Source organism: Urocampus carinirostris, chromosome 19 (assembly GCF_059441175.1).
Source record: "Urocampus carinirostris isolate Australia breed hairy pipefish chromosome 19, RoL_Ucar_1.0, whole genome shotgun sequence".
Lineage (NCBI taxonomy): Eukaryota > Metazoa > Chordata > Actinopteri > Syngnathiformes > Syngnathidae > Urocampus > Urocampus carinirostris.
This window is the reverse complement of record NC_142367.1, coordinates 28,848,554-28,861,317: the sequence shown is the minus strand read 5'-3', so window position 1 is coordinate 28,861,317 and position 12,764 is coordinate 28,848,554. Positions and strand designations below refer to the sequence as shown.

The 12,764-nt window shown below is 41.9% G+C and overlaps 1 protein-coding gene across 1 annotated transcript in view; it reads right to left on the bottom strand.

The window, feature by feature from the left end:
• LOC148347936 (transient receptor potential cation channel subfamily M member 4-like) overlaps positions 1-12,764 on the bottom strand; it is a 57,672-nt gene that overhangs the window by 5,654 nt on the left and 39,254 nt on the right. Inside the window, exons 19-24 of the mRNA XM_088323608.1 lie at positions 12,355-12,596; positions 8,898-9,013; positions 5,595-5,727; positions 4,277-4,451; positions 2,420-2,585; positions 355-536 (exon numbers count right to left, since the gene is read on the bottom strand). Of these exons, the coding sequence (XP_088179734.1) occupies positions 355-536; positions 2,420-2,585; positions 4,277-4,451; positions 5,595-5,727; positions 8,898-9,013; positions 12,355-12,596 (1,014 nt within the window). The remainder of the gene's footprint in view (positions 1-354; positions 537-2,419; positions 2,586-4,276; positions 4,452-5,594; positions 5,728-8,897; positions 9,014-12,354; positions 12,597-12,764) is intronic.

The following is a 12,764-nucleotide window of genomic DNA, read 5'->3' as shown; positions in this document are numbered from 1 at the left end:
TGCGGAGTTTGTACGTTCTCCCCGTGCTTGCGTGGGTTTCCTCCCACATTTCAAAAAACATGCATTTCAGGTGAATTTGCCGATCCTAATTGTCCCTAGGTGTGAATGAGCGAGTGAGTTGTCTGTCCCCGTGTGCCCAGCGATTGGCTGGCAACCGGTTCAGGGTGTCCCCTGCCCACTGCCCGATGATTGCTGGGATGGGCTCCAGCACCCCCGCGACCCTACTGAGGATAAGCGGTGAAGCTGATGAGATGAGATTGGCGGACCGGATGAAAAAGCCCGCTGCGAGCGAAAGTGGCCCGCGGGCCGTTGTTTGCCCACCCCGCTTCCGAGGACCCGATGGATGGTACTCACCAAAATGGTGAATCTTGACGGAGGAGACTTTCCGGATGTTCCTCTTGATGAAGAGATTGATGTGCGAGAGGATGATGAACGGCGGCGCTAACGAAGGCCGGGAGTGGTACTGCACGATCAGGTTGTAGCGCTGAAACTTCCAGTAGATGTCGCTGTTGGCCTGCACCTCGGAAAATGTGGAACTACCACAAAGACAATTGTGGCAGTTACGGTATTTAGTGTCTGTGGTTTTTTTTTGTGCATGTTTGTCACTCACTCGGATTTCAGATCAATAAAACGATTTTAACGTCAAACAGAGACAACCCAGGGAAATACAAATGTGGATTCCGTTCTCGAAGGCACGAAAAAAAATCAAAACCTATCTGGCCTTTGTGAAAAAAGCATTGCCCCATTTCGGCCCGAATTGGACGTGGCACTCCAGGTCCACATTTTACAGTGAGGATAAGGAAAACAAAGAGATAAAGGAACAAAGACAATGTTTGCACTGTCTTTGGTGCAGGCTTTGTTTTCCTTCTGAGGGAGATGTATGAGGGGGTGAGGGACAGACAGAGATGGCCGGATCCGACTAGATGTTTGATTTTACTGTACACACGGTCCAGGGTTTTTTTCCTAATTGCTCAGTCCACGTGTTGAATGGATTTGGGAAGTACAGTCCTTAAACATGCCCGATTAAAGTCGCCGGCGACGCTAAAAGCTCCGTCGGGGTGTACAAGCTGCTGTTTATTGATAGCAGCGGGCAGGAGATTTTGCGCTATCTAACGTTAGCATCCGGTGGAACCTAAACAGCAAGCACAATGACCACCGTTAGCTCTCTCGGTAGATAGAAGGGTCTACACGATACTGCTAGATATTTGAATTTCTAGAATTTGGCAGCCATAACGTAACTCAAACGTTTACAATCATTGGTAATGAGTCTTTCACAACCGAATGTTAGCCCACTCTTCTTTGCAAAATCAATTCTGCCATATTGGAGCGTATTTTAACACAAACTGCCAGGTTAAGTTCACACCACAGCATCTCAATGGAATATCAATCCAGATTTTGACGCAGCCACTGCAGAACCTTCATTTTTCTTTGTTTTTTTTGAGCCAATCAGAGGCAGACTTGCTGGTATATCGGGATTCTAGAGGGCTTGAATGTAAACTGATGGCTGAACCTTCTCCTTTAGGATCTGGTGTCAACCACACCGAGTTTTCCTGGTTTTGAGGCAGCAAAGCAGTCTCAGACCATCACGCTACCACCACCATGCTTTACAGTTGGCTTCATGTCAGAATTGGAATCGTCTTAATTGTCATTGATATCAACGTTGTATGCGATGGGATTAGACTCGGCACTCCGAGGTAAATCATGTAATATAAAGGTGAAGAAGAGAAAAAAGATAGGGATGAATAATTAAAGAAGGGGATTTACAACATAGTGCTGAGAAAAACTTACCCAAATTAAAATAGTAATGCAATAAAAAACAATAGTTAATTGTGACATGTCCTTTTTTGTCAAACACTATGAATTTTTTTCCACCAAAAAGTTCCATTTTTGACTCATCAGTCCAAAGAATGTTTCTCCAGAGGTTTTGAGGATAATCAAGATGCTTTTTGGCAAAAGGGAGACGACTCCTTGTGTTCTTTTCCGACAGCAATAGTTTCCGCCTAGGAACTCTCCCACAGACGCCATTTTTGGCCAGCGTCTTTCTTCTGGTGGAGTCGTGAGTGGAAAATGAAGTCTGGCTTGAAATCCGATGGAGGACGCTGTGGTGTGACCTTAACCGGGCAGTTGGTGCTAGAAACCCCCCAATATGGAAGATTTGAAATGATCTTGCAAAGAAGAATGGGCCAAAATTCCTCCAAAGTGATGTGAAAGACTCATTCGCAATGCTCCTAAATGTTGGATTTCTGTTACGAGGTGGTTCAACCGGGGCAATGCCATTTCCACACGGAGCCAGCGAGGTTTGGGTTTCTTTGTGCCTTGCTCAATGGAATCGACGAGTGATAAATGTACAAAAAAAAAACACAGGAAATCGGGGAGGGGGCAAATGATTTTTCAGGGCACCGTAGGCGGACGGGCATACCTAAACATGGCAATGAGAAGATTGATAAGCAGGATGTTGGTGACCAGCAGATAAACAACCAGCAGAATGACCACCAGCCAATTACTGTACGTAATCCGACAAGGCTCCGCCCCCTCGTCGATCAGCGTCACGTTATTGGTGCAGGCCATGTCCCAGTCTTTCCCAACTGCTCAAAATAAAGAAGAAAGCAATCTCAGACGGGCTCAAAATGTGACGAGACCGTCCGGACGACGAGCCGCTACTTGATTTTCTACGTCTTTCTGCGGTTTCTTCTTTTTTTTTTGCAAGGGGTATCCGAATGTTTCATTCAAAGAAAACATTGCCATTTCTGCCAAGTGCTCTGAATGTCAAAGTGAAAAATATCAATGATGCGCAGGCAAACTGCAGAAGGGACTATGACTCTCTATCCCCGGGGTGTCAAACTCGGGGGCCACACGATAGAACAAATATTCTCTCGGGGGCCGGACTAGTAGATTAGAGAGAAAGAAAAAGAGAAAAAGAGGGAAAAAGAGGGTGGGACAAAGAAAGGGAGAAAGAGAGAGAATGCGAGGAACAAAGGAAATAAAAAGAAAAAGTGAGAGGGGGAAAGAAGGAGTACTTTAAATAGCAAAGCATCTGTAGTAGTATCTCTCTTTCTCTGTCTCTCTCTCTTTCTCTCGATATTTGTCTATCTCTTTCTTGCTTTCTCTTTTTTCTCTTTCCTTCTCACTCTCTCTTTCCCTCTTTTTTCTTCTCTCTCTCTTTCTCTCATTTTTTTCATTCTCTGTCTTTTCTCTTTCTCTCTAACTTTCTTCACTTTTTTTTCTCTTTCCTTCTCATTACCTCTCCCTCTTTTCCTCATTTTGTTCTATTTCTCTCCCTCTTTTTTGCTCTTTCCTTCTTTTTTCTCACCGTCTCATTCTTCCTCACTCTCTAATCCCTACTCTCGTTATCTCTTTTTCTTACTCTATCTTTTTCACCTTTTTATTCTTTTGATCTTTCTCTTTCTCACTTTCTTTAATTTTCTTTATTGGTCTTTTTTTTACTCTTTTCTTTTCTCAGTCTTTCTTTCTCCCCTTTTTTCTATGTTTGTCTTTATCGTGTTCTCTCTCTCTATTCCTCTCACTTTTTCTCCATGTTTCTGTCTCGCTCGCCTTCTCCGTCTCTTACATGTTGGCTCTCTCTCTAAATAGGAATAAAATGACTCCATTTTGTGCAGGCTTGGTAGTAACGGAATACATGGAACGGCAAAAATGATGTTGGATTGATTTTCGTTTTGTTTCCGTCGCATTTGATGTTCGTTTTGCCGGAGATCAAAGAGATCCAAGCCAGGAGAGAAAGCTTACCGCGTGTTGTGAGTCATCATTTGATTCCTATTGAGTTTCTTTTGTCTTTTCTTAGCATATTTGGTATTGGAGTCATCCAAAAGTCAGTGAAAGTAATCCAGTTAAAGTAACCCTACCCAACCCTGGTTTTGCCGGAGATCAAAGAGATCAAAGCCAGCAGAGAAAGCTTACCGCGTGTTGTGAGTCATCATTTGATTCCTATTTAGTTTCTTTTGTCTTTTATTAGCATATTTGGTATTGGAGTCATCCAAAAGTCAGTGAAAGTAATCCAGTTAAAGTAACCCTACCCAACCCTGGTTTTGCCGGAGATCAAAGAGATCAAAGCCAGCAGAGAAAGCTTACCGCGTGTTGTGAGTCATCATTTGATTCCTATTTAGTTTCTTTTGTCTTTTCTTAGCATATTTGGTATTGGAGTCATCCAAAAGTCATTGAAAGTCATCCCGTTCAAGTAACCCTACCCTGGCCTTGTAGAAAATTCCTAAATCGGAGCGCTCCGGAGTCCGGAATGGAGGGTAGAATGTCGGGCCCCTACCGTCCATTTCTTCCACGGGAATCTGGCCAAAAATATGTAAATAGGGCCGGTAGAAAACCCGTCGGAAAATGCGATCCAGGCGAGGGTCGTAGGAATACAGCAAGGCTTGGTTGGCCACCCCGTAAGCCATCAGCCACACCCCCAGGAAGAAAAGGAAGAAGAAGACGTCTTTCATCTGGAGAAAAAAAAAATAAACCTGAGAATTGCACATTTTCCCATCAGGTTCCGGTGGGCCGCCGGGGTGTCATTCACGGGTGTCAAAACAGGCGGCCCGCGGGCCGGATCAGGCCCGCTAGGGGATTGAATCCGGCCCGTGAGACAACACTCAGAGAAGCGCAAGAGAAAAACAAGCTGCGGGTTGAACGCCAGGTGCCTCTCACAAAGACACTGTACTTGTATTTCTCTCTTTCTCTCTCTTTTCCGCCCCTTTTCTCCCACTCTCTTCCACACCTCTTCTCCCTCTGTCTCTGTTTCTTCCACTCTCTTTCTCCCTCTCTCTCTTAACCACTTTTGCTCTAACTTTCTTTTTCTCCCTCTCTCTCTTAACCTCTTTTGCTCTAACTTATTCTCTCTCTCTCTCTCTCTTAACCTCTTTTGCTCTAACTTTCTCTCTCTCTCTCTCTCTCTCTCTCTCCCTTAACCTCTTTTGCTCTAACTTTCTCTCTCTCTCTCTCTCTTAACCTCTTTTGCTCTAACTTTCTCTCTCTCTCTCTCTTAACCTCTTTTGCTCTAACTTTCTCTCTCTCTCTCTTAACCTCTTTTGCTCTAACTTTCTCTCTCTCTCTTAACCTATTTTGTTCTCTCTCTCTCTGTCTCTCTCTCTCCCTCTCCCACACCTTTTCTCCCTCTCTGTCTTTCACTCTCTCTCTCTCTATCTGTGTCTTTTAAACTCTTTTGCTCCAACTTCCTTTTTTCCCTTTCTCTCTTTTCTCTTTCTATCTTTCTCTCTTCCTACCCTTCGCGCTTTCTTATCTCTTTTCTCTCCTTCTGTCTTTCTATTTCTCTTTGGATTTCTATCTTCCTCTCCCTTCTTTTTCCCTTCTCTCACAACTTTTTATCTCTTTTGTTTCTCAGGTTCTCTCTCTCTCTGTCTCTCTTTGTCCCGCCCTCTCTCCTTTTTACTTCTTCTTTCTCTTATTTCTTTCTCTCTCTTTTTCTTTCTCTTGAATCTACTCGTCCGGCCCCCGACAGAATGTTGGTTCTATGGTGTGGCCCCCGGAGTTAAAAGGAGTTTGACGCCCCCGATCTAGCGTCTTGAATCGGCTCTCGGAAAGCACCGGACAGATCCAAAATGAAGAAAATGTTCCGGCGTCCTTACCATCTTTCCGACGATGATGATTTTGGGCCCCAGTTGTTTGTGGATGGCAAAGATGTGAATGAGGCGGAGGGTGAAGACCATGTAGTCCACACACAGGACATCTCGACCCAATTCGTAAGACCAGTCGAACATCCTGAAGAAAAACAGATTGCGTCCCGGTTACGAACCCTCCATCCTCCTAGCGCTCGACTTTTTCATATCGTCCTCCGCCGTTATTACAGGCGCAAGTTCACTGTTTTGTCATGTCTCCCGTCTCCTATTTTCAACACTTTCGACTTATCGAATCGAGCATACGTGTGCGTACTATCGATTGTGCTGTCGGAAGGACCCGAGCGCAGGACCAGGGTTGGGTAGGGTTACTTGAACTGGATTACTTTCAATTATTTTTAGAGTACTCCAATACCAAATATGCTAATAAAAGACCAAAGAAACTAAATAGGAATAAAATGATGACTATCAAGACGTGGTAAGCTTTCTCTCCTGGCTTTGATCTCTTTGATCTCCGGCAAAACCAGGGTTGGGTAGGGTTACTTCAACTGGATTACTTTCAATGACTTTTGGATTACACCAATACCAAATATGCTAATAAAAGACAAAAGAAACTCAATAGGAATAAAATGATGACTATCAAGACGTGGTAAGCTTTCTCTGCTGGCTTTGATCTCTTTGATCTCCAGCGAAACCAGGATTGGGTAGGGTTACTTGAACTGGATTACTTTCAATGACTTTTAGAGTACTCCAATACCAAATATGCTAATAAAAGACAAAATAAACTAAATAGGAATAAAATGATGACTCACAAGACGTGGTAAGCTTTCTCTGCTGGCTTTGATCTCCGGCAAAACCAGGGTTGGGTAGGGTTACTTGAACTGGATTACTGTCAATGACTTTTAGATGACTCCAATACCAAATATGCTATTAAAAGACCAAAGAAATTCAATATGAATAAAATGATGACTCGCAACACGCGGTAAGCTTTCTCTCCTGGCTTTGATCTCCAGCAAAACGAACATCAAATGCAACAGAAACAAAATGAAAATCAATCCAACATCATTTTTTGCCCTTCCGTGTATTCCGTTACTCCCCAAGCCTGCACAAAATGGAGTCATTCTTTTGTTTTTTTATAAGCATATTTGGTATTGGAGTAATCCAAAAGTCATTGAAAGTAATCCAGTTCAAGTAACCCTACCCAACCCTGCGCAGGACACAAGGGATGTGGTCAAACCTCACTAGGGGGGCTCCTTTTTGATAGAATAGAATAGAATACACCTCTATTGTCATTGTTACAAAATGGGTTAACATATTGTGACAACGAAATCGGGCATGGCACTCCAGGTTCACGTATTCACAGTGAGGATAAAAGAAACCAAGAAGATAAAGGAACAGAGAAGATAAGGTTATAAAAACAAGGAGCAACAAAAGACTATCGGTGAGAAGGAGGAAATCTTGAGGGGGGGGGGCTTGCGAGGGATACTAGACAGGGGGGGGGTCTTGGGTTTAGGAAAAGTCTTGAAGGGAATATTTGGGACTACCTTTAAATAATGATCCAAAAAATGCGGGTACTATTATACACACATGCATGTTTTTAAGTACTAGTAGTTCAAAAAATTCTATTTCTTTGACCTCACTGTGAATCTGTGAATGTGTGAAACTGGAGTGTAAAGGTATATTCCATTTGAATCCATTCTATAAGAAGAGGCTCACCTCGAGGGACATGATTGACCGCCATCTTGCAGCCAATGTTACCTCTAATCTTACTTTTTTTCTCAAATGTCTTTTTCCTTCTCTAGTTTTACACATTTTTCTTTTCCTTTTGTCCTTTTTATTCTATGCTTCTTTATTCCCCCATCTTCCCCCCCTCTATTTCTATTCTATGTTTTTTTTCTCCTTCGTTCGCTTTTTCTTCTTTTCTCTTTCTTCCCTGTTTTTCTTCCTATTTTCATTCCAATTTTCACTTTATTTCTTTCCTATTTTTTTTCCCATAGTTTTAAAAATGCGACGTGAAAAATGGACAAAAAACGTTGCAGTTTGGTCACCTAGAGTCTCCGTCGTTTTTGTTCCTACTTGTGTTTGTAGCACTTGTTTTCGGTCGCACTACACGATACAGTGACATCTACCGTTCAAATAGGACACACCCTCCCTTTAAGGCAGGGGTGTCGAACTGGTTTTAACTGGGGGGCCACAAATGCTATAAAAAAATCTTACAGGGCCGGACGAGTAAGTTTAAGAGAAAGAGAGAAAAAGAGAGAGAGTGAAAGAGAGGGAGTGAAAGAGAGAGCGATAAAAAGATGGGGAGAACAAGGGAGACAGAGTAACAGTGAGAGAAAAAGAGAGAGCAGAATAGAGATATGAATGGAGAAGGGAGAAATGAATATAGAGAAAAAAAGTGAAAAAAGAGAAAGAAAAAAAAGAATAAGAGAAGTGAAACAACAGAAGGAAAAGGATCAGCATGAGAAAAAGACAAAGTGAGGTGAGAGAAAGAGAGAGAGAGAAAAAGGGAAAGAAAGAGGGTGAGAAAGAAAGAGGAAAAATAGAAATAAAGAAAATTAAAGTGTAAATTAGAGAGAGAAAATAGAGAGCATGACAGAGAAAAAGAAAGAGTTAGAGTGTGAGAGAAATAGAGAAGAGAGAGAAAGACAGAGTGAACAGAAGAAAGAAAAAGAAGGAGAAATAAATAAAAAAGAAGTGTGTCAGAGAGAAATGGAGAAATACGACCACAATCGTTTTGCAAGTGTTAACTGGCTTGGGTGACATCCGGTGGAAATATTTCAAACCACAGCTCATTTTCCTCTTGCGCTTTTCTCACTGTTGTCTTGCGGGTTGGATTTAAACCTTCGGCGGGCCTGAGCTGGCCCGCGGGCCGCCCGTTCGACACCCGTGCGCTAGAGAGTCATAGTCACTTCTGCCGTTGACCTGCGCATCATTGAATTTTTTCCACTTTGACATTCGGAGCACTTGGCAGAATCGGCAATGTTTTGTTCGAACGAAAGAGTCGGATACCCCTGGTCCCCTGGTGCTTTAAGTGGACCGTTTCTTCTTGAGCATCCATGATTCTCTTTTACTGTTAGCGTATATCTCATTTGCAGTATTATTATTTTATACGGTAATAAAAAAGATACCTCGGTATTTCACAGGTTACTCCCGTCTTTGAACAGGGCACACTTTGTGCCATTCAATTTTGTGTGAAGGATAATTGGGCAAGGACATCGAGTGCTAATTTTGTGCCATTTGCGGTGGAGTGTTTATCCGCCCGGCCTCATTTGACCGTGGCAAAGCTTACATTAGAAAGGGCCGATCCCTTACCTGCAAAGTAGGCCGATGATGAAGAGGATAATTGCAGTCAGGTCGCACTTGTTCCACACGTCCTGGATATAAACTCTCACTCTCTGCCGTAAAGTCATGGTCCCTAAAAAGAAAGTCTCGGGGAGAAAAAAAGTCATATTTTCCAGACTAAAGCAGTTAGAAATGAAAATAAAGCTGTTACGTAGACTCGTTACATCATAAAGCGGTTTTCAGCTCTCGGAGTTGTTTACGTCGCGTCTTTTCCGAGCGTTCAAAATAGCCGTATGCTTAGAGGAATGAATGAATGGATGAAAACTTTATTCGAACGTTCGAATAAAAAGCGAACAAAAACCGTATCTCGACAAAATCCTGTCAAACAGGCGGCCCGCGGGCCGAATCGGGCCCGCCGAAGATTTCGATCCGGCCCGCTAGACAACACTGAGCGAAGAGCAAGGGAGAAAATGAGCTGTACTTTAAATAGCAAAGCATCTGTAGCAGTATCTTTTTCTCTCTCTCTCTCTCTCTCTCACCCTCTCTCTTTTTTCTAGATTTTTTTCTTTCTCCTTCTTGCTTTCTCTTTTTTCTCTTTCCTTCTCACACTCTTGCTCTCTCTCTCTCTCATTTTTCTCTCTTTTGTTTTCTTTCTCTGTCTTGCTCTCTTTGTTTTTCTCTCTCTCTGACTTTCTCACTTTCTTTTTGGACAAAGAAAAAGAGAAAGGAAGAAAGAGAGAGAGAGAGCAAAAAGAGAGGGAAAGAGAGAGAGAGAAACAAAAGAGATTAAATGAGAAATAGAGAAGGGGAAAAAGAGAGAAAGTACGAAATACAAAGAGAGAAGGAGAAAAAGAGAGAAAGAGAGAAGGAGAAAGCAAGAGAGAGAGAGAGAGAGAGAGAAAAGAGAAAAATGAAAAAGGAAGAGGGCAAAAGAAGGTAAAAACACACAGAGAGAAAGAGGAACAAAGAAAGAGAAAAACAGAGACAGAGAGAGTGAAAGAGGGTGAGAGAAAAGGGGAGGAAGAGAGAGAGAGTGAGAAAGAAATACAAGTAGAGTGTCTTTGTTCGAGGCACCTGGCTTTGGCAACATCAAGTGGATATATTTCAACCTGCAGCTCGTTTCTCTCTTGCGCTTCTCTGAGCGTTGTCTCGTTGTTTCTGAAAGGAATGCGACCTACACCGATTATGAAGGCGCACCTAAAAAAAAAACTTATGTAAATAGGAAATAGATAATAACAATGAAAGGATTTTCCATACGTTAACTGTTTTGCCCTTCAGAAACATCAAGAGTGGTGTGCAAATGCTTGTTGGGGTTCTTAGAATAGCCAAAATGCAACAATAGTATTTTTGGGGTCTTTATCCAATTTTCAGGTCTAATTTGTATTTTTTTTTTTTTTATAAGAGTAGGGGTTCTTAAAATACCCAAAATGCATCACTAGTATTTTTTACAGGGCTCTGTCAATTATTTAAGAGTTTTTCCTTCAATAGTTTGTATTTTTTGTTTTTGTTTGTTAAATCAAATTCAAATGAGTGAGGTTTGGTTCCCAAAGTGTGACGTCACTGTTCTTCCCTTGAGGAACAGAGTGATCTTGGAGCGCCCTCTTTTGGTGAACATGTTCACTGAACAAAGATGATTGACTTTTTTTTTTTTTAAATATTTTTACATTTTTTCAGGACTCTGTCAATTATTTAAAAACTTTTCCTTCAATAGTTTGTATTTTTTGTTTTTGTATGTTTTATCAAATTCATATGAATGAGGTTTGGTTCCCAAAGTGTGAAGTCACTGCTCTGCCCTTGAGGAACAGAGTGGTCTTGGAGCGCCCTCTTTTGGTGAATATGTTAACTGAACAAAGATGATTGACTTTTTTTCTTTTTTTTTTATATGTTTGCATTTTTTCAGGGCCCTGTCAATGATTTAAGAGCTTTTCATGGTGTCATTGTAATCCTGTTCAGTCCTTTGACATTTTTGTGATTAACGGCTATATAAATAAATTTGACTTGACTTAATATTGAAGTTTTGGACAACTAGAAATATAGTGCACCGAACAATAAAAGATTTTATCATTTAAAATCATGAAAAAATCCACCAAACCATAAAATATTTTATCATATAATATCATGGAAAAATCCAAGTGTTATTCTAATAGCCTAAGTATAAACAAAATGCCAACCATTCCTTAGTTTCAAAAAAGAAATATATGCTATACACCTTCAACTATGTAAGATCCTGTTTTCCTACCACCTTATAGCCAAAGAGCAGATCACATTTGAACTTATCATACAAAACAAAAACGGAAAAGCACTACATTTCATTTTACGTGTAGGAAAAAAAAATTAAAAAATGTTTTTAACAAATTTGGTTTTTGGTTAATTCTTTATATAATTATAAACACCCTCAATGTGCAAACCATATATGACAAGCTTTCGAATCTGCCTCTTATGTTGAGTTCAACATGGCATCACTGTTATTTTTCTTTTTAAGTCAAGTCCTGTTTATTTGTTTGGCCCTTAACCACAAAGAGTCTCAAAGGGCTGAACAGACTATTATGACACCATCCCCTGATCTAAAACCTACAGTAGGGCAAGGAAGAACTCAAAAACCTCATGTCAAGTCCTGTTTTTTGGTTTAGCCCTTAATCACAAAGAGTCTCAAAGGGCTGCACAGACCACAGATTATTACAAACTAGACTGTTATGACACTATACCCTGATCTGAAACCTACATGAGGGCAAGGAAAAACTCAAAAACCTCAACATGAGGAAAATGGAGAAACCTTGAGAAGGACAGTCTCAAAGGGCTGCACAGACCACAGACTGTTGCCAGCCACAGACTATTATGACACCATCCCCTGATCTAAAACCTACATGAGGGCAAATAATACACATAATATCAACATAAAATCTACGTTATTCATATGCTATAGAATAGAAGTATGTTTTAAGCTTAGATTTCAACATTTCCACTGAGGTTGCAGATCCAATCTCAGGGGGAAGAGCATTCCATAGCACTGGGGCCTGAATGGAGAGCACTCTTGAATGTGGGGATTTCTTCTTGGATCTTGGGATCAATATTTTTCTCTTTACTTTATTTCAGGGTTTTTTTCCCTGTAGTTTTACAGCACTTTCCGTTCCTTTGAAAATGGTGACCTTTGTAGCGTTTGATCGTTTCACAGCCATGTAAGGCGCTCACCTGCTTATTGGGGGTACTAGGGGTTCAGCGTCTTACCCAAGGACACTTCGACATTTAACACGGAGGAGCCGGGATTCGAACTGCGATCTTTTGATCCCAAGACGAGCGCTCTACCTCCTGAGCCAGAAAACAGATACTTTTTTCGTTATAAGTACCGTCTCTCGAGGCGCATTCTGCTGGTCCGACGCGGTACTACAATTGCATCGCAAAATCGAACGCACCCTTATTTGCATGGATTTAACAAATCCGCGTTATCGATGGGTTGTTGCAGCCCTCTAAGCGGCCTCTCCCGGTTTACCTCTCGTATCTCCTCGCAGACGATGGTGAAGACCCAGAAGTAGAGCACCAGCTCGGTCAGGGCGGGGCCGCGGGGGGGAGGAGGTTTGAAGTCCACCAGCAGGACGTACGCGAAGAGCAGCAGAAAGAGGAAGTACATGAGGACGTTCCCCAGAAAGGAGGTCACCGGAGCGAACCAAAACTGACGCCATCTCGACACGATGAACGGCCGCTCGGGCGCTTTCGGTGACAGAACTCTGCCCGCTAATGAGAAAAAAAATGTCAAAAGAACCGTATCAGACCCCAAAAAGAAGCGCCAAAAATGAAAAGCCTTCTACTCTGTTGTAGAATTCCGCCTCAAGTTTGAATCCATGAATCGCGGTATAGATACATAGATACAGTGGAACCTCGCGAGTTCTCGGTTCCACTTTT